Source organism: Crocuta crocuta, unplaced genomic scaffold (assembly GCF_008692635.1).
Source record: "Crocuta crocuta isolate KB4526 unplaced genomic scaffold, BGI_CrCroc_1.0 scaffold3, whole genome shotgun sequence".
Taxonomy (NCBI): Eukaryota; Metazoa; Chordata; class Mammalia; order Carnivora; family Hyaenidae; genus Crocuta; species Crocuta crocuta.
Window position 1 is genome coordinate 11,284,742 of NW_027529934.1, and position 20,438 is coordinate 11,305,179.

Genomic DNA, 20,438 nt, shown 5'->3' on the forward strand with positions numbered 1-20,438 from the left:
GAAATTTTTTTTTTTTTTTTTTTTTTAATGAGAAGCTTCTCTTGCTGTCTGGCTAAACCTTCCACAAAGAACAAAAATTAGGAGTACATGAAGAGAAATGCTTTTTCTTTTACTCCCTTATATTATAGAAATCATCTAGATTGCCTTTTAAAGGAGTCTTAAGCTTTAAGTTATTTATAAATTACCGGAAACCTAACATTTTTACATACTTGTTTCTTCTTCAAGTTTGGCATGAGGGGTTTTAGATTTATTATTTCCCATAATCTTTGCAGTGTACTGATATTGATTAGGTTATTTGGCCTGGATTATCAAGGAAAAAGGCTTCAGGAAATTTACTGACTTGCTCAAGATCACACATCTAGTTAGTGGCCTGAGCCTGGGTCCAAATCCTGAGATCGTGTCACTTTTTAATGCTGCCTCTTGATAAAGAGTTTTCATTTAAACTGAGAAAAGGAAAGAATTTGTTTAAAATTGGATTATAGGGGCACCTAGGTGGCTCCGTTGGTTGAGCATCTGACTTCAGCTCATGTCATGATCAATTCATGATCTTGGGGTTCATGGGTTCAGGCCACGTGTCAGGCTCTGTGCTAACAGCTCAGAGCCTGGAGCCTGCTTCAGGTTCTGTGTCTGCCTCTCTCTGCTCTTTCCTTGCTTGCTCTCTCTCTCTCTCTCAAATAAATAAATAAATAAATGTTAAAAGCATTTTTAATTGGATTATTAATGCTCAATTGTTTCTAGTTCCTCCAAAGATACAGCGTGGTCCTAAACTAATGAAAGTCCAAGTTGGTCAAAGAGTGGACATTCCGTGCAATGCTCAAGGGACGCCTCTTCCTGTAATCACCTGGTTTAAAGATGGAAGCGCCATGCTGGTTGATGGAGGGCAGAATATTATCAGTTCAGATGGAACTTTACGCATCGACCAAGCCATGCTCTCTGACGCCGGCATATATACATGTGTGGCCACTAATATAGCAGGCAGTGATGAGTCGGAAATAACCCTATATGTCCAAGGTGATTTAGGGCATAGGAAAATATAAGTATGGTGGAGGTGGGGAGTGGGGAAAAATCCCTGGAGTCTATACAAGATATATAATCTTGGATAGTCTTGGATCACTTTTGGAAGATTTCTATAACTTTTATGACTTTCAAAGTCAAGAAAAGAGAACAATTCTAGAAAGAAGTGAAACCATACTATTACTAAACCTGCAGCCATTTTTGTATGTTTACTTTTGAAAATGAAGTTCCCATGGATGATGTCAATAATGGAAACAATCCTAGATAAGTACCCCACCCTCTGGTTTTGGTTTGGGAGAAATTGTGAACAGAGTGCATTGGAGTAAGATTTCACCTCATACTGGTAGCATGCACTCAATATTGACCCCTAAAAATCTAGATCCACTGTTTCCCCTAATGATGTCGGCTTTGTTTTGAGGCTTTAAGGATCAATATTTATTCCTTCAAACAACAAATATTTATCAAGCTCCTGCCAGGGGTCTTTCATATCCTAGGCAATGAGGAGAAAGTAGTGAGAAAAGTAAAGCACCAGCTGTCATAAGCTGTTCTACTGTGAATAGGCAGAAAACAAGCAAATAAACAAGACGTACAGATTGTGAGAAGTGCTGTGTAGAAAATTAGAATAGGGTGATGCTCTCAGCAGTTTACTACTTTAGACTGCATTGTCAGGTAGGACTTCTCTGAGGAGTTATACCTGGTGTGAGATCTGTTGACTAGAAAGAACCAGCCATATGGAAATTAAGGGGAAGAGCATTCCTGACAGAGAGAATGACCGTGGAAAGACAAGAAGAAAAGATAAGGAGGTATTGTATTTAGCATAGTACTAAGTACACAGTAACTTAACTGCTCCATTGCGATTTTGGATGGGCAGCTAGCGCACTGCTGGAGAGCTTATCCAGTTCATTCATTCATTTGGCAGACTTTACTGAATGCTTATGTTTATGCTTCAATGGGAGAGATAGATATTTACAAGATAATCTCATAAACAAAAACTGGTTAATGCTGTCATGAAATGGTAGAAGATGTGTAAGAGTTTTTAAAGAAAGACAAATCAAAGAAGGTTTTCAAGGCTTGGGACATACAAGTTGAGATTTGAAGAAGGAATAGAAGTATGTTAGGTGGTGGGCAAATATGCAGTAGGGTGGGGTGGAGTGGTGAGAGCCTTCCAGGAAAAGGATGTAGAACGTGAAGAAGAGGAAATGTGACATTTGGATACACTGGCATAAATCAGTAAATCAATCAATAAAGGCCAGCTGACCACATTTTAGACTGAGTGTTGAGTGACATGTGGTAAAGCTGGACACACAGTCATGGCCCAGATTATCCGAGATCTAGGAACCTAGGTTAACCAAGATCTAGCAATCTAGATTAAGGAATTTAGACTTTATTCTGTGTGCAGTGAAAAGACTCAGAGGGGTTGTCACTGGGAAATGATGTGTCGGGTTTAGATTTTAAAAGGTCACTCTTTGGGGAGAGAATGGTTTGGCTAGAGAAGGTGAAGAGAAACAGCTGGAGGCTACTGAAATAGCTCAGGCAAAATATGATAGTAGCTGGACTGGGGGAAAGAAGACAATGGACTCAAAAAATAATTAGAAGAGGAAATCATCAGGAAAGGTGACCAATTGGATATAGGGAGTGAAGGAGATAGAGGACTCAAGAAAGACTCCCAGATTTCTTCAGGAAATGGATGGTAGTGAGGGTGTTCAGGGAGATTGGATTCACTGATAAGGTATACTGAAGGAAGAACAGGTGTGAGACGTTATCCTACAGCCAAAATGAATACAAGTAATGATTCTCATCAGGGAAGCACCAAAATGATATTTGCAGTTCAGAGAGAATAGTCTAAGGACTCTGTAGATTATGAGTCCAAAGGGGAACGCGTTTGAAAAAAGGATTCCAGTAAGAAGCCTATTAATTTCAGCAATAGAAGTGAGGGTTTGAATCAGCAGTGATCTTAGGGATGGAGGAAGATGCAGGTATGTGATGAACATATGGCGCTATATGATTGGATATGGAAGTCAGGAGTAAGGGAGGAAAACATAAGAAAAATGGGTGAAGCATGACACCTTAACTGAGGGAACAAAGGAAACACAGCAGGATTGTGGGAGGCACAAAATAGTAAATTTGGAGGGTGGGGACATTTTTTGAGTTTTAGATCCCTAGGTCACATCCCTAGAAATACCGGGCAGCTAGAAATATGTATCACATTTAAAAGAGGAATCAGGAAAGAGAGCAGTTCACCAATGTACCTGGTTGTTAATGCCTCAGGAGAGTTTGATGCTGCTTAAGGAAAACCTGTGATAATGCATTTATGTTTCTAATAGAACCACCTACACTGGAAGATCTAGAACCTCCATATAACACTCCATTCCAAGAAAGAGTGGCCAACCAGCGAATCGCATTTCCATGTCCCGCAAAAGGTGTGTAGTACTTGGACATACGGGCATTGGCATAAAGTTATATTATTTTAGAATTCTTTGTTGAACACAAACATCATTATAAAAAGATTCACTTTTAGTCCTTGTTATAACATTTGGGCATAATAGCAATTAATCTCTGTTTTATTTTTTAATCCTTCTTTTAAATAACAGCTTTTTGAAGAAGTATTTTTCCCCTACACATATTTTATTTGCTTCAATGGAAAGACCTGCTATTTCAAACTTGTTTTATGTAGTATCTTTCCCATTTAGTTTATGCTACTTCTGTTATTTCTAACAAGATTTGGCTTTAAAATGTGGCACCCAGAGGGGTGCCTAGGTGGCTAGGTCAGTTAAGTGTCCAACTTTGGCTCAGGTCATGTCTCACAGTCCGTGGGTTCAAGCCCCACATTGGACTCAATGCTGACAGCTCAGAGCCTGAAGCCTGTTTGAGATTCTGTGTCTCCCTCTCTCTCTGCCCCTCCACTGTTCACACTCTGCCTCTCTCTCTCTCAAAAATAAAAATAAACATTAAAAAAGTTAAAAAATAATAAAGTAGCTAGGTACTTTATCATTATCTTTTGCAACAAATTTCATCATGTCCATGATTGTTCTACCATTTACCATTTATTTTTTATGTCTTTATTTTGAGAGACAGAGACAGAGAGTGAGTGGGGGAAGGTCAGAGAGAGAGAGAAAGAGAGACACACAGAATCTGAAGCAGGCTCCAAGCTCTGAGCTGTCAGCACAGAGCCCAACGTGAGGCTCGAACCCACAGACCGTGAGATCATGACCTGAGCCGAAGTCGGATGCTTAACCAACTGAGCCACCCAGGTGCCCCTCCCATTTTAAAAAATAATTTAAAAAAAAAAAAAAAAGAAGTTAAAGACAGGGGCGCCTGGGTGACTCAGTCAGTTAAGTGTCCGACTTCATCTCAGAGCATGATCTCACGGTTCGTGGGTTCGAGCCCTGCGTCGGGCTCTGTGCTGACAGCTAGCTCAGAGCCTGGAGCCTGTTTCAGATTCTGTGTCTCCTCCTCTCTCTGACCCTCCCCGTTCACGCTGTGTGTGTGTCTCTCTCTCTCAGAAATAAATAAAACATTTTATATATATAAAAAAGTTAAAGATAATGCAACTTCTTTTGCTTGTTCCTTTAATTTTTCATGTATTAGCCTGACAAATATTCACTGAGAAGTCTGACCGAAACCCATAAAGGAATGAGCAGGATGTAAAGAAATGAGGAAATGATTATACCCCTTTTTTCTTTGACAACATAGACAGACAACTGCAGACCATCAGTTCACCTTCTCTTTCTCATCAGTCAGCCTTTTACTATCCATGCATTGAAACAGGCCAATCCTTTTGTTTTATTTTTTCTCATAAATATGACTTTCATAGCTGCTTTTATAAGTCTTTTAGCCTTAATGACACACTATAGATTCTGTCATTCTTTTGTACTTATCTTGGATTATATACCATTACTTTAATATTTTTTATTACCCATTAATATAAGATTATTAATGATGTGCAGTCATATTAATTTAATGTGCTTTTAAAATTTTTATAGATATCAGGTAAATTTTAAAAGTACTTTGAGGGGCGTCTGGGTGGCTGAGACAGTTAAGCATCTGACTTCGGCTCAGGTCATGCTCTCACGGTTCATGGGTTCGAGCCCCACGTTGGGCTCTGTGCTGACAGCTAACTCAGAGCCTGGAGCCTGCTTCAGATTCTGTGTCTCCCTCTCTCTCTCTGACCCTCCCATGCTCATGCTGTCTCTCTCTCTCAGAAATAAAATAAAACATTAAAAAAATTAAAATAAAATAAAAATAAAAGCACTTTGAATAGTGCCTGACACGTTGTCTGCTAAATAAATATATTCTTAATACAGAATTAATGTCTGTCTATTTCCAATATGTGCTTTTGGCTCGATTATGTACTTCAAGAATGTTTTATCATTTTATGCATAAGCACAGCACTTCCATTTACTCTTTGGTCATAAATAAATCTAGGAAATCAGTCCTGTTCTCTGCTTTCCCAACTTTCAGTATAAGAAGTCAAGAATTGTTCCTATTGTCCTATATTTAACAGCATGAGATCACCAGATATGTGTGGGTAGTAGATTCCTCATCTCTACTATATCAGGACTCTTAAAAATGTGAATTATAGGGGCGCCTGGGTGGCTCAGTTGGTTAAACATCCGACTTTGGCTCAGGTCATGATCTCATGGTCTGGGAGTTCAAGCCCTGTGTTGAGCTCTGTGCTGACAGCTTGGAGCCTGAAGCCAGTTTCAGATTCTCTTTCTCTCTTTCTCCCTCCCTCCCTCTCTCTCTTTCTCTGTCTCTCTCTCAAAAATAAAGATTAAAAAAAAAATTTAAATTTGAATTGTATAGCATCACTTCTACATATCATGTATGAGCTCTATTTGATTGGGCAATTTTTATGTTGTATTCCTGTGATAGTCTCTTGCTTTCTGTTCTTCATTTATTTTCATCCCTGAGCTCTTCCATTTGATTAATATAGTTTTTCCCCCACTAATGACCGTGAACTTACTCAAGAAAATGCTTTGGTTTGCTTAATGTGTTCTGAATGCCTTGATAAAAACAACTTGTGTAAACTCTACACTAGAGATCATAGGTCTCTTAAGACTGACCAGGAATTAGAGGACTTAAATACCAATCTCTTTGACATTTCACTCCAGGAGAAATATCTTAAGAGTAGCATAGTGCCTTAGTTTACAAATTATAGTCATAACAAAATGTTTATCTCCCCTCAGTATATTTGGTATGTTGTAATGATTCCTAATTTTATTTAAAATATTACAAAGCTATGTTTACTTATTTAGGTACCCCCAAACCGACCATCAGATGGATATGGAACGGTAGAGAGCTGACAGGCAGAGAGCCTGGGATCTCTATCTTGGAAGATGGAGCATTGTTGGTCATTGCTTCTGTTACACCCTATGACAATGGGGAGTACATCTGTGTGGCAGTCAATGAAGCTGGAACCACAGAAAAAAAATATAACCTCAAAGTCCATGGTAAACATAGATAAAAATACCAAAATCATATCCTTGAACATGTGACACTTTCAAATGTTTACATACATGTTAATATCTTAATGTATTATTATTTAATATTAATGTGAATAGAATGTTATCAAACAAAACTGATAATCTTGACTGCACTGATTAATTGATTGATGGATTGATTTAAAATTCCATGTAAGTTTTTCACTGTGACTTTATTCAAAATTCAATGGTAGAAAAGTCAGAAGTCTCATGGCCTAGCTAAGCTATCTACTTATCCTCCATAGGGCAAAGAAATTTATTAGCTTTTGTGCATATATGTGTGTGTATATTTTCCCAAGATATTTTATACATAACAAGAAAATATGAATATATATTTTATTCTTTTATGTATAAAAAAGTAAACATATAGGAGAACACTGTAGCCATGACTCTACACTTGTCTATTTTACTAACATATCTATCTTGGGGATTATTCAGTATTCCTAACCCTTATTTATACTTACATGGCATCTCACTGGCTCTGCCATGATTTCCTTAACCTTCATTTATTGATGATAAACATGTAGGTGCTACCAGTTGTTTGTTAGTATAAGTAACACTTTACTGAAATACTTGTACATTTGTCATTTTGCATCAGTCTCAAGTTGCATTCATTTTAAAATTTCATGGAGGTGCCTGGATGGCTCAGTCGGTTGACTGCCCCACTCTTGATTTCAGCTCTGGTCATGATCCCACGGTCATTGGATCAAGCCTTGCATCAGGCTCCACGTGGAACCTGCTTCAGATTCTACCCCCCCACCCCCCGCCGTGGCCCCTCTCCTCGTGCAGTCTCTCTAAAATATATACATGCATGCATACAATTTCATGGATATTGGCTTTCACAGTCACTGGGCAATATGCACTTCCATCAGTGAAGTAGTGAGTCCCACGTATCTTAAGTAAGACCCTAGGAGTTTGCATTTTGAGCGGTATGTGGAATAACTAGGCTCTTCCTTAAATGTATCCTAAGTTTTGTCTTTACTGCAAAGCTCTGAACTGACAGTTAAAGTAAAAATTTAATGAGTTACTTATAAATATATGGGTTGAGATATTTCACTTTATGTTAAGGAATGTCCTTAAACTATGCCCAGACTTTCTAGCTATCACATATCTCAGAATTTGCTTTCTAAAGGCCTGTGTAAAGAAGCTTCATAAATAATATTTATTATAAAATTATCTAGCCATGACTTCTCTCTTTTTGTAGTTCCTCCAGTAATTAAAGATGAAGAACAAGTAACAAATGTATCTGTGTTGGTCAATCACCTGGCCAGTCTCTTTTGTGAAGTTGAAGGTACTCCTTCTCCCATCATTATGTGGTACAAGGACAATGTCCAGGTAAATGAAGACATCAAAGTGTGCATAACTCCTTGCCTTTGTCTCTGAAATAAACCATTCAGATGTGACTTTCTCATTAATAATGATATATAATTTTACATCAATTCTTAATTATGCATTTGTATTAGGATTGGAAGTAACACTGACTATTTTGGCCTTTGAAGGTGACTGAAAGCAGCAGTACTCAGATTGTGAACAATGGAAAGATATTAAAGCTCTTCAGAGCCACTCCAGAGGATGCAGGAAGATATTCTTGCAAAGCAGTTAATATTGCAGGCACTTCTCAGAAGTATTTTAACATCGATGTGCTTGGTAAGGGAAATGATCTTTTAAAAAAAACCACCAGTTTTCAGGGGCACCTGGGTGGCTTAGTCGGTTAAGCTTCTGACTCTTGGTTTCGGCTCAGGTCATGACCTCAGGGTTCTTGAGATCTATCCGCACACTGGGCTCTGTGCTGACAGTGCCAAACCAGTTTAAGATTCTCTCTCTCCTCTCTGCCCCTCCCCCACTTGTGCTCACTCTCTCTCACTCAAACTAAATAAATAAACTTAAAAAACAAAAAAAACTCCAGTTTTCAGATGCATTTCTTATAATTGGATGGAGCTGGGAAAGAGCAAAGAGATAAAAAAATAAATTGATAAGAGAAATAGAATTTGTTTCCTCTCCATTATTTTGTCTTTAATATTGGTTAACCAGAGTCATGTGATATAGAATGTTTTAAGTTACTGATTACCATACAGAGATGTCTGTGGGTATTTGGTGCTGTCTTATACATAAAATAGTAAATTACTACTCTTGTCAATTTCTCCTGTTAGGTAGGCAGGAAATTCTCTGGGCAGTAACTATACAGGACAATGCAGACTAAAACTCATTAATGCTCTTGACATCTGAAGCTGCTTGGTTGTAACTTGAACTGGAGAAGGTAGCAAATGCTCCTTACCCTGCATTCTAATTAATTCTTATAACTAAATCGCCTCTGCCCTGATTCTAATTAAGAGGGGATAATTCTGAGTGTGGGTAGAATTGGGGTATAAATTCGATTATACGACATTTATGAAATTTTAATGGTAATCATAAATTTAAACTTTAGTTTATGAAATTATATTTGCCAATTAAAGTTTGCTTTATGATAAAACGACTTCCTCCCTTTTCAATATTTTGTTCGTCAAAATGGTCATATGTTTGTCAGTCTGGGGTGGAAGTGAAGTCTGGGAATAATGCTGCATTCAAATTACCATTTTTAAACTGCTTTAGTGTGAAAATAATCCCTCTCATTAGTCTTCTCAGAGCCTGAAGTACTTTTCATTTTCTCTAATTATTCTTTCTTTTTCTATCTAATTATTCTTATTAAGTACAGACTGTAACAAACAACGAAATAATCTTTCTATCATTAGTCTCATTGTTATTATTTCTCTCGGCACTCATTTACTTTGAATTCTATGTGCTGATGACTCCCCAAATCTTTATTTCCAGCTCAGACTCCTTCTGTGAGCTCTTAGAATATGTATCTCATCTTTCCCTAAGTGTCTTGACTTTAATGTCTTAGTGGCATATCAAACAGAAAGGTCTCAATGAATATCTGTTCTGCTCACCTTCAGTGATGCCCTTGACAGCACCCCCATCCACCCGCTCGCCTCTGCTGGAGCCTGGCACTCATCCTTTCTACCTTCCCCTCCCCAGCTTAATAAATCTATCTACATCTGTGAAGTTCACTTCCTAATCCAGTGTTGAACTATCTACTTCCTTTCATTTCCAACTGTGAAAGTATCATTATTTATAAACTGAATTAAAGTAGCCTCTGAACTTCTCCCCTTCATCCACTCTTTGTCACCGAAATCCACTCTTCATTCCCCAGCAAATGTGATCTCAGAGCACAAATCTGATCATACCCCTCCTCTACTGAGAGAGCTACTTGGGTGGCTGGTCACTGCTCTGAAGATGAAGACCAACATCTTAACATGATATGAAAGGAGAGGACTTCAGAGTCTGGGAAGTGTACAGGAATTCTTCACTATTTGGATAATTCAAGAATAAAAACTATCATAATCTTTTTCATATTATGTCCCCTATCCAGTTGTAGCCTACAGGCTCTTTAAAAGAAACCAGGGTAATATACTTTAAACAGCACTATGCTGTAATATGTCAGTTTTGAATCTTATAAGATTAATATTGATTATGTCATTCATTTTCCAAAATGTACAGCAGTAGTCAATTGCACTTTATGAGCTTCACTGCTCACTTATATTCCCAACTCTTTTTGTACATGGGTTTACTTCTACTCAAAATGAGCTAGGTCTAATCAACCATAATTCTTGCAGGTGATTATCCTGCTAGCAAATTTTTTATGAATATGTTCCTATATTTAAATTTAACATTGGGGTGTATCCATAAATGCAATCTGAAAGGTATTTTTATGTGATATTTTATTTGCAGTATTAAGATGTTATTGAAATGCTGTGGAAATCATTGATAATCTGTTCTCCCTCCCCCCACTCTTCTTTGGTAAATCATAGATTTTCATGATAAAATGTCTCTGTTCAAGTTCCTCCCAGCATAATAGGTGCCAACTCCCCAAATGAAGTCTCCGTTGTCCTCAGCCAGGACATTGCCCTTGAATGCCAAGTCAAAGGTGCTCCCTTCCCCGTTATTCGCTGGTTCAAAGATGGCAAGTGAGTACCGTTTCTCTATTTGTGGCAAGGGTCCAATTGATAGAAAATAGATGTGTATATGCATGTGGATTTCCTCCCTTTTAATTATTTTAACCACATAAATATTATTAAATGAACATGAAGGAAAACAATATTGTTGAGAAATGTTCTCAAAGTCTCATAATACTGTTCATTCTTGTGATTTATAAGACTATAAATGCTGGGAACTTATTTTAGAAACATAGAGGAACTCAAATTTATTGGACACCAAATATTCTACCCATAGGCTCAGAATAAAAAATGAAAAATGCAAGATCCAAATGCAGAGAAAAGTTTGCTTTTACATGGGATTATTTGAATTATAAGAAAATTTGTTTATGACAAGATGAATACTTAAGCTAGTGCTATAAATGGACAGAAAGAAACAATCACAAAGGAGCAATTAGATTATTTCCCAGCCTTCAAGTTCAAGGGCTATTGAGGTTTGCCCACAATGATATGGCTGCACTGATTTGTATTGTTCATGAGAGCTCATTTCTCACAGCCTGGTCTCAATTTGAGTATCATTATGGTTTCTGAGAGTACCGGTCTAAGGCTTAGGTAGCAAAGAGTAAAGATTTGCATTGTATAAAATAAAGTGTTGTGTGCAAACTTTTAGTAAATCAGTAAAAATGGCAACATAGAAAAATGCATGGAGGATATAATCAGCAATTTAAAAATATACAATTAAACAATAGCTGTATTAAAAGATGCTCTAGAGAGTATTATACTAAGCAAAATAAGTCAAGAAAGGACAAATACCGTATGATTTCATGCGTATGTGGAACAAAACAGGTGAGGGGCGTTTGGGTGGCTTGGTAGGTTAAACGTCCAACTTCAGCTCAGGTCATGATCTCACAGCTTGTGAGTTTGAGTCCCGCATCAGGCTCTGTGCTGACACTCAGAGCCCGGCGCCTGCTTCGGATTCTGTGTCTCCCACTCTTTTTGCCCCTCTCCTGCTTTCACCCTGTCTCTCTCAAAAATAAATAAACATTAAAAGAAAAAAAGAAACAAAACAGGTGAGCATAGGGGGAGAAAAGAAAGGCAAACCATAAGGGAGATTCTTACCAGAGAACAGCCTGAGGGTCGCTGGAGGGGAGCCAGAGGATTGAGTTAAATGGGGTGATGGGTATGAAGGAGGGCCCTTGTGACAAGCACTGGGTGTTATATGTAAGTACTGAATCTGTAAATCCTACACGTGAAACACATATTACACTGTATGTTAACAAACTGGAGTTTAAATAAAAACTTGGAAGAAAAAGAAAAAAGGTGCTCACTGTCAATAATTTGGAGCATGTAAACAAAAATAACATGAATTTTGTTTTTCACAGGTCAGGCTGGCAAAACAAGTAAATAAAGGTTCAAACATGTCAAATGTTGGAGAAAATGTGGGAAATAAATTAGTGCTCTGAAAGGCAATTTGTTGATATCTATTAAAATTTGAAGGCCCATATGCTGTAATGTGGCAGATACACTTTCAGGATCTAGGAGAGGGAAGAGTTCATGTACATCCACTCCAGGGCGGTCACGAAAATAGGTAATATTCCCTGCAACACTGTGGTAGCAGAAAAGTGGAAACTGCTTAATTCCTAATATTCGGAGATGAGGAGGTAATTTACAGCATAGTCATATTTTGAAACACCGTGTAGCAATTAAAAAGAGTAAGATCAAGCTATAGGTATCAAAAATATCTCTACAGCTATTGTCAGGTAAAAAGAGAAAGTAGAAAGAACAAAGCAATACCATTTACACATAAGAACCAAATTCTTTCGGGAAGACGTTTAAGGGTGAAAATGTTTAGGAAAAAAAACTTGTGAAAGAATGCAAACCAAACTTATGATGATGAGATATCTAGAGAGAAAATTCACATTAGGGATAATAAATCAAGCAGACCTTTTCTTATTATAATACTTACTTTTTGTTTGTTTAAATTTTTATATTACTTCCATAATTAATGATCAATAAAAGTTTTAAAGTTACTTAAATTTGAGTAACATGATCAAGTATTCACTTTTTAAAAACAGTTAAAATTCATTAAACTAAGGTACTTTATTCTCTTAGCTTTTGGGAGCTTCCTACAAAGTGACATACCAAGAAATCTAAAGGATGCCACCACAGAAAATTAAATGTGTTTGCATTTAATCCCATAGTCTGAAGGATTAAGAGGTTTCTAATCCAGCAGTGCATCTAGTTATTTATTATGAGCTTAGTCACTGCAAATTTTTTAAAAACTAGCTATGGGTATTCCTGAAAGAACATCAGTGGATTTTTTTTTTTTAATAGTTTATTGTCAAATTAGTTTCCACATAACACTCAGTGCTCATCCCCACAAGTGTCCTCCTCCATGCCCATCCCCCCCTCCCCCCACATCCATCAGTCCTCAGTTTTTGTCAGCATTCAAGAGTCTCTCATGGTTTGCTTCTCTCCCTTTCCCCCACCATTTCCGCCCTTCTTCTCCCCCTTGTTCCTCCGTCAAGTTCCTCCTAATCCTCCTATACGTGCAAACATATGATATTTGTCCTTCTCTGCCTGACTTATTTCGCTCAGCATAACACCCTCAAGGTCCATCCATGTTGCTACACATGGCCAGATTTCATTGTTTCTCATTGCCATGTAGTATTCCATGGTATAGATAAACCACATCTTCTTGATCCATTCATCTGTTGATGGACACTTAGGCTCTTTCCATGTTTTAGCTATTGTGGAGAGTGCTGCTATGAACATTGGGGTACATGTGCTCCTATGCCTCAGCATTTCTGTATCCCTTGGGTAAATTCCTAGCAGTGCTATTGCTGGGTCATAGGGGAGTTCTATTGTTAGTTTCCTGAGGAACCTCCACACTGTTTTCCAGAGGGGCTGCACCAGTTTACATTCCCACCAACAGTGTAGGAGGGAACATCATGGGAAATCTATAATATCCTAAGATTCATACCTTTTTTTTAATGTTTATTCATTTTTGAAAGGGAGGGAGAGAGAGAGAGAGAGGGAGCGACTGGGGGAGGGACAGAGAGACAGAGGGAGACACAGAATCTGAAGCAGGCTCAGGCTCTGAGCTGTCAGCACCGACTGAGCCACCCAGGTGCCCCTTAAGAGTCTTACCTTTAAAATCCACTGATGTAGGAGGATGTGGAGGATGTGGAGAAACGGGCACCCTCCTACATCAGTGGATTTTAAAGGTAAGACTCTTAAGGGGCACCTGGGTGGCTCAGTCGGTGCTGACAGCTCAGAGCCTGAGCCTGCTTCAGATTCTGTGTCTCCCTCTGTCTCTCTGTCCCTCCCCCAGTCGCTCCCTCTCTCTCTCTCTCTCCCTCCCTTTCAAAAATGAATAAACATTAAAAAAAAGGTATGAATCTTAGGATATTATAGACTTCCCATGATGTTCAAGTATTACATAAAGCTGCTGCCAGTTATGTAAAGTGAGCATTTTATAGTGTTCAATAAATGACTCTGCATAGTAGGAAAAGACTTCCTTAACAACTGTATATGAGTTGCTTTAGACATAAGCATCTTTCAGTACTTAGGATTATAAAAGCATTCATATTTACTACAATATCTATCTACTTTTTAGAAAAGCTGGCATGATCATTGCCTTAGTAAGTAATAACCATTCTATTGTGAATACTTTTGCAGGTATTATTATGATATTGGTTTAAAAATCATATTCCTTGGCCTCAAGCTCCTGTACTCTTAGTTTTACTTTATGAAATGATGATAGAAATTTTGGCTATGAAAACAAATAAAAAATGAAGAAGGAAAAGAAGGAAGAGGAGAACGAAGGGGAGGAATGAAAGAAACAGTGAAACATTACCAGCTTTCTATTAATATTTAACAAATAAGTGTGAAATGAGGGAACCTTTCGTCTGAAAATAATCATTATCTAACTTTCATTAATGAAGTGCTTTAATAATTCCATTTTTCTGAATAGAAGTACTAATCATATCATTGTTTACTTTTTTAGATTCATAAAGAAAAAAACTTTGTTTCATATTTTTAACCTCCTAGGACTTAATAATTTTTGTTGTGATTAATAAGAGAGGAAATATAGGAAAATAAAAATGGACCCATGAAATGAAATTCATTTTTTCTAGGCCTTTATTTTTGGGAGACCCTAATATCGAACTTCTAGACGGGGGACAAGTTTTACGTTTAAAGAATGCACGAAGAAGTGACAAGGGTCGCTACCAGTGTGCTGTGTCTAATGCAGCTGGCAAACAAGCCAAGGACATAAAACTGACAGTCTATGGTAAGTGTGATTTTCTTATGCTTGTTTTGTTATTATCAGTGCCCACTATTATTGAAAAGCAGGGTTTAATGTTAACTGTTCTTTTATTCGATGCTGAATAATTTGGACTGCAACTTACGTTAGAGGAAAGGGCCTAGTTTTTATGTTTTAGACTAGAACATTACATCCAATTTTAAGGTATTTTGCATTAAGTATGGATTTCTTGGAGAGTTCTAGTGATTTTCCGACGGCGTCAGGTGACCTCAAGAGGTCCGGTGTTTCCTAATTGATTAGTATATAATAAGCCAAATGTCTAAATCCTTAAAAGGCTTAAAAAAAAAAAAAAAAAACACCCAGAGGGGCACCTGGGTGGCTTAGTTGGTTAAGCATCTGACTTCAGCTCAGGTCATGATCTTACAGTCTGTGGGTTTGGGCCCCATGTCGGGCTCTGTGCTGACAGCTCAGAGCCTGGAGCCTGCTTCAGATTCTGTGTCTCCATTTCTCTCTGCCCTTGCCCTGCTCACACTCTGTCTCTCTCTTAAAATAAAATAAAGACATAAACAAATTAAAAATTAAAAAATTTTTTAAAAACCAGAAACCTCTAAAACAAATTGAGAAACAGGAATTGAATGAAGCCAATGTTATGCAAACCATTCAGTTGTTCTGTTTTCAAACCATCTTGGTCTTTATTCTAGGCAGATGGTGACATTTTAAATGCCTTATGTTTGTGTCCCTGTTTTCTTCCAGCTAAGTTCCTACCAGAGAACTCGGCCCTCATATCACTAAAAGTCTCAATTTTCCCTGAGGCAAGTGAATTCCAAGATCATTTAATTTTTTTTACACACATGAACATTATATTGCAGGCACAAGAAATTACCCAGTAATTCAATAGGCCAGCATGCTTATTACTGCACTAATTTCTGTCTCTCCACAGCATATGACACTCAAAAGTTTAGATACTTCAGGAATGTCACCTCTTTACAGGATCTTCCCAATCCAATCAGTCATGCAGCCGCTATTACGTTCTCCAAGTTTATTTTCTTCATAACACATATCACTGTCTCATAGATTATTGCTTAATTATGGATTTATTTACCTATTGGTTTCCAAGACAAGCTAAACTTCATAAGAACAGGGCCTAGTTTTGTATGTTCCCTATTTTAATGTCTGATAAACAGTAGCTCTCAAGAAATGTTTGCTAATAACCAAATGAATGGTCCAGTGATGTACTGTCCAATACAGCGACCGCTAGCCACATGAGGCTGCTGAGCACTGGAAGTGTGGTTAGTTCAAGTTGAGACAAGCTGTAAATATAAAATATAGTCCAGATAGCAAAGACTTAATATGAAATATAATGTAAGATATCTAATTAATAATTTTACATTGATTACATCTGAAATAATATTCTATATATTTATATATATTAGGCTAAATTAAATATATTATTAAAACTAATTTCCTCTGTTTATATTCAATTTTTTTGGTGTGAGTACTAGAAAAGTTTTTATTATATAGATGGCCACCATTATATTTCTATTGGACAGCACTGATCTATTCATTGATAAGAACTTGGGCTTGTGAGACAGGCAGACTTCTGCTGAGATCCAGTTTCTGTCACTCACTAGCTTTATGACTTTGGACAAATTGCCTACCCCTCTGATCTTCAGTTTCCTCATCTGTAAAATGGGGATAATAATAATACCTACTTAACAGTGTTATTGTGAGGATCAAAAGCTAGATACCTTACTGGGTTACCTGGCTTATAGTGAGAGTTTCATAAATGTTATTCATTTTTCATTATTTACTTAGTGATTGTATTGGCTTACTAGTTTGACTTCTATATAACTTCACTGGATTGCAATTTTCCCTTTTTGAATGTTAGGTAAAGTTTGAGTAGCTCTCTTGAATCAAAGAGATTTTATTTAATGCATGCTTTTAAATCATTTCTGTCTATAAATAGAAGCCTTGGAAGAATTTAATCATGAAAAGACATGTCCTCCAAAAAAGATTAACATTAGTAAAAGATTGGCGATCATGAATCCAAGTTAAACATAAGTATTATTGCTACCAGTAGCCTCTTACCAGAACCAGACATTTAAATAATAGGTGCAAAATTTCCCCTAAGCTTTTGAGTAGTCTTCTCTACATTGTTGTTTTGTTGACAGTGTCTATGATGCATACATTTTGGAGATTCTGTGAGATACCTATTTCCAGAGGACTTGGGTTCTTTTATGTCAGATCCTCTTGTTCAGTCTATATAATGTCTTCAGGCACCCAGAAGAGAGGGATCTATAATGATTAAAATTTCTAGGATTGTCAGAGATGAAAGGTATTATGACATTGTGAAGTTTTGATTATTATAATTCAGGAAATAATGCATCTCCTTTCTAGTATGCTTGTCTGCACCTCCAAGTGGGTAATCTTAAGCTCATTTTATTTCACTTATGAAAATGCTTTTTATTCCTAAGAATGAATGAAGCAGATGCCATAGTTGGGCTAACTGTGAGGAACATTTATGTAGATTTCAGATGGAGAATGTGTTTTGTACTACATTTGATTCATTTGTTTTCCTTATTTACATACCAACGTGAGGAGAAAACAGGCAATGCACTTGAAAGGAAGAAATGTACATTGTGCCCAAATAAGAAAAGAAATAGAGACAAAATAGAGGTAAAAAATAAAAGATGGAGGGGGAAAAAGAGGCAGGGGAAAGATGTGAAAAAAGGAAGGAAATAAAAGAGCTTTTAATATCCTGTGGGGAGATTGTATAAATGCACAGCTATTAGTTCTGAGGCAAAGATTTTTAACTTGAGGTCCCTGTTTGAGTTTAAGAAGTCTAAGTGCTTCCCCAAAGTGTGTATAAGTCTTTGAGTGTATAAGTGTGGTGCATTTTAATGTCCAGTGTGTTCATAACCTTTATCTCTACCAGCCTTCCTCAAACAGAAATAAGGTCCCAGGAAAGTATATATGAATTAAATTGAAATAGGAAGTGACATTTTTGGGCAAATTTAAGCAGTAGTTCATTTCTAATTGTTCTGACGTCAATTTGAAATGTTCTTTGAGTAATTTTTCTCAGTTTCACAAATGCAGATTTTTTAAATAGATCATTTCTGGTACAAATGATATTCCTTTGTAAAATATTCATGGAGAATAGGGACTCATTTGAACATATGTTCTTGCTTTCATTGATGTATCATCCAACTAATTAGGCTAGCCAGCTGATTTGAACCAAAAGTTCTTTCTATGTATGTTTACAGATTAACATATGACATAAGTAGTCTCAAAGCAAAATTAAAATTTTAAATCTGAATAGAATGCTCTTCCTTAAGATTTCAAAACGGTGGCTTGAATTTGTATTAATTAATTATCTATAGCAAGACTTGGCAAACCTTTTTTGTAAAGAGAAAGATAGGAAATATTTTAGGTTTTGCAGACCATGAGACAAAGTTAAGGATACTATGTAGGTATTTATATATTAAGACAGAAATAAATTTTGACCAATTGATGAAATTCATTCTTCAGGTAATTTTTAAAATTATCATTTTTTTTGTACTAAAAGTCTACAGATGAGAAGAATGGAATTCTTAGGAGAGAGAGAGTCAAAGTTAGTGATCCCTCTCACCAAAATTGATTGCAAATGTTTATCTGTTAGTGTTGATCTGTATTGAGATTTTATGTATTTCATCTTGGAAAATGTTTCTTCATGTAGACAGATACCGTCAAATACTGATATCAGTTCACAGACATATTATTTTAAATGACCATAGTCCTTGTTTGGAAAGCATTTATAGAATTCTGTTATAGTCTTTTGATAATTGACTTTCAGCATGCCATATCGCAGATTGAACAATTGGAGGTTGTTTGGAAAGTCCTCAATTCTCAGAGATAAATGAACTTTGAATGAGGAAATTTCCTTTGTATTTGTATCAAGGTCTGAAAAACATTGCTGAAACTGAAATTTGGGCTCAGAAAATATATCTAGGGCAAATCTGTAGGGCAATGGAGATCTCAGTTTTGTTTGACAGCATGGGAAATGTATAAATGTAGCTTGACATAACTGTGATTCAAATAGAATGACTACCATGGTACAAGTTTTGCATTTATGTGCTGTTTTGATATGATAATTAAGAAACATTAGCAAAGTTTGTAGCAAAACTAATTTCCAAAATCACTCAGTGGTATTCAATAGTAGTGTCTGAGGACAGTTCTTTTCATTCAGAAAAAATAGTCTCGGCACTGAGCTCCAAAAGTTAAAATACAACTTTACACCATTAAGGCTCTGAACTACTCGATGGTAGACAAGTCTTTATATTCAGCTTCTGCTTATAACAAAAATTCATGGAACTGATGATACTTAAGTCATAAGACCAAAGGAAATATACCATGGAGACTTCTGGTTCAAGAATATATGAGTATTTTACATAGAGTGCTTGCTGATAAGTAACACAAGGAATGTAGACTTTTAAAACCTTATATTTTAATAAGCTTTATAAACTTGTCTAAGCCTTTTCCTGCTACCATCAGTTGTACCGTATCTTAGCAGATTCCACCTCAGGTAGTGATGAGTTAGTGCTTTTTTTATTTAACTTCTTTGAAAATATTTTTCAGCTGTAGTTGTTCCATGCAGACTATTCTTAGAGACTAATTCTTTAGTTTCTTCAAACTTGGCATTGACTCCTCAAACAAAAAGGAGTATCAATAACATCTGTTAGTTTGTCAAGAGCCAAGAATACTGTTCATAAAAGTTGCCTTAAAAAAACTGAACTATTAACGTTGCTCCTAGTGTTCTTGTTTCTTCAAGCAGTTATTCTCATGGAAAGGCTAATAATCTCAAACAAGATTTAAGATTTCTGTGGACATATTTCTGTGACTACTGACATTAATCATCCCCGATTTTAATTAAATCACTGTTGGTAAATGACTTTTCTTGCTTGGCTAACATAGGAACTGAACCACTCGGAAAATTTTTTTGGTTCTAGCCTCATTTTGACTTTTTATTTTTGAGAAGAAATTCTGTTATTATGAGTCAATCCATTTTACATTTTCTGATATATCCAACTGTTGTTTTCTTTTGAATTGGAAATAATGTGATGAGTCTCGTAGCGTTGGTGTATATTATAATCTTTCAAAACAGCGATAGTATTATTACAAAATAAGCAATGCTTTGCCATTCATTTATAACAAAATAATCCCCACTGTGTTGTGCTTTAAAAATGTGTTTTAAAGTCTACTTTTCTCTTCTTTTCGTGTTTTGACATGAAAAGTATGCACTGAGAATAAATATAAAGTAAAATATCATGGTGTGGTGATATGCATGGCAACTTGAAATGCTGTCGAGTTATAACTGTGTCACTTAAATTGATGGTAAGCTCAGCAGGAGTGAGAAGCAACGAGAACACCATATTTGCTATGTTTTGCAACTACCTGACTCAATTGTTAGAGGGAGAAAGTAACCATAGACAATATGTAAACAAATGAATGGGACTATATCCCAATGAAACTTTATTTACGGACACTGAAGTTTGAATTTCGTCTAATCTTTACGTGTCACAAAGTAGTATTAGTGTTATTTTGATTTTTTTCCCAACCATTAAAAAATGTAAAAATGTGTTCTTAGCATCTCCATGTGTGGCCTATGAACCGTAGGTGGCTTCCCTGAGCTATAGATTTACCCCCCTTGTAGGAAAATGATTCCAC

At 36.6% G+C, this 20,438-nt stretch overlaps 1 protein-coding gene across 1 annotated transcript in view; it reads left to right on the forward strand.

Annotated features, from left to right (window-relative positions):
- HMCN1 (hemicentin 1) overlaps positions 1 to 20,438 on the forward strand; it is a 442,670-nt gene that overhangs the window by 237,999 nt on the left and 184,233 nt on the right. Inside the window, exons 24-30 of the mRNA XM_077763274.1 lie at positions 739 to 1,011; positions 3,339 to 3,434; positions 6,273 to 6,467; positions 7,702 to 7,832; positions 7,997 to 8,144; positions 10,375 to 10,501; positions 14,608 to 14,762. Coding sequence (XP_077619400.1) covers positions 739 to 1,011; positions 3,339 to 3,434; positions 6,273 to 6,467; positions 7,702 to 7,832; positions 7,997 to 8,144; positions 10,375 to 10,501; positions 14,608 to 14,762 — 1,125 coding nt within the window. The remainder of the gene's footprint in view (positions 1 to 738; positions 1,012 to 3,338; positions 3,435 to 6,272; positions 6,468 to 7,701; positions 7,833 to 7,996; positions 8,145 to 10,374; positions 10,502 to 14,607; positions 14,763 to 20,438) is intronic.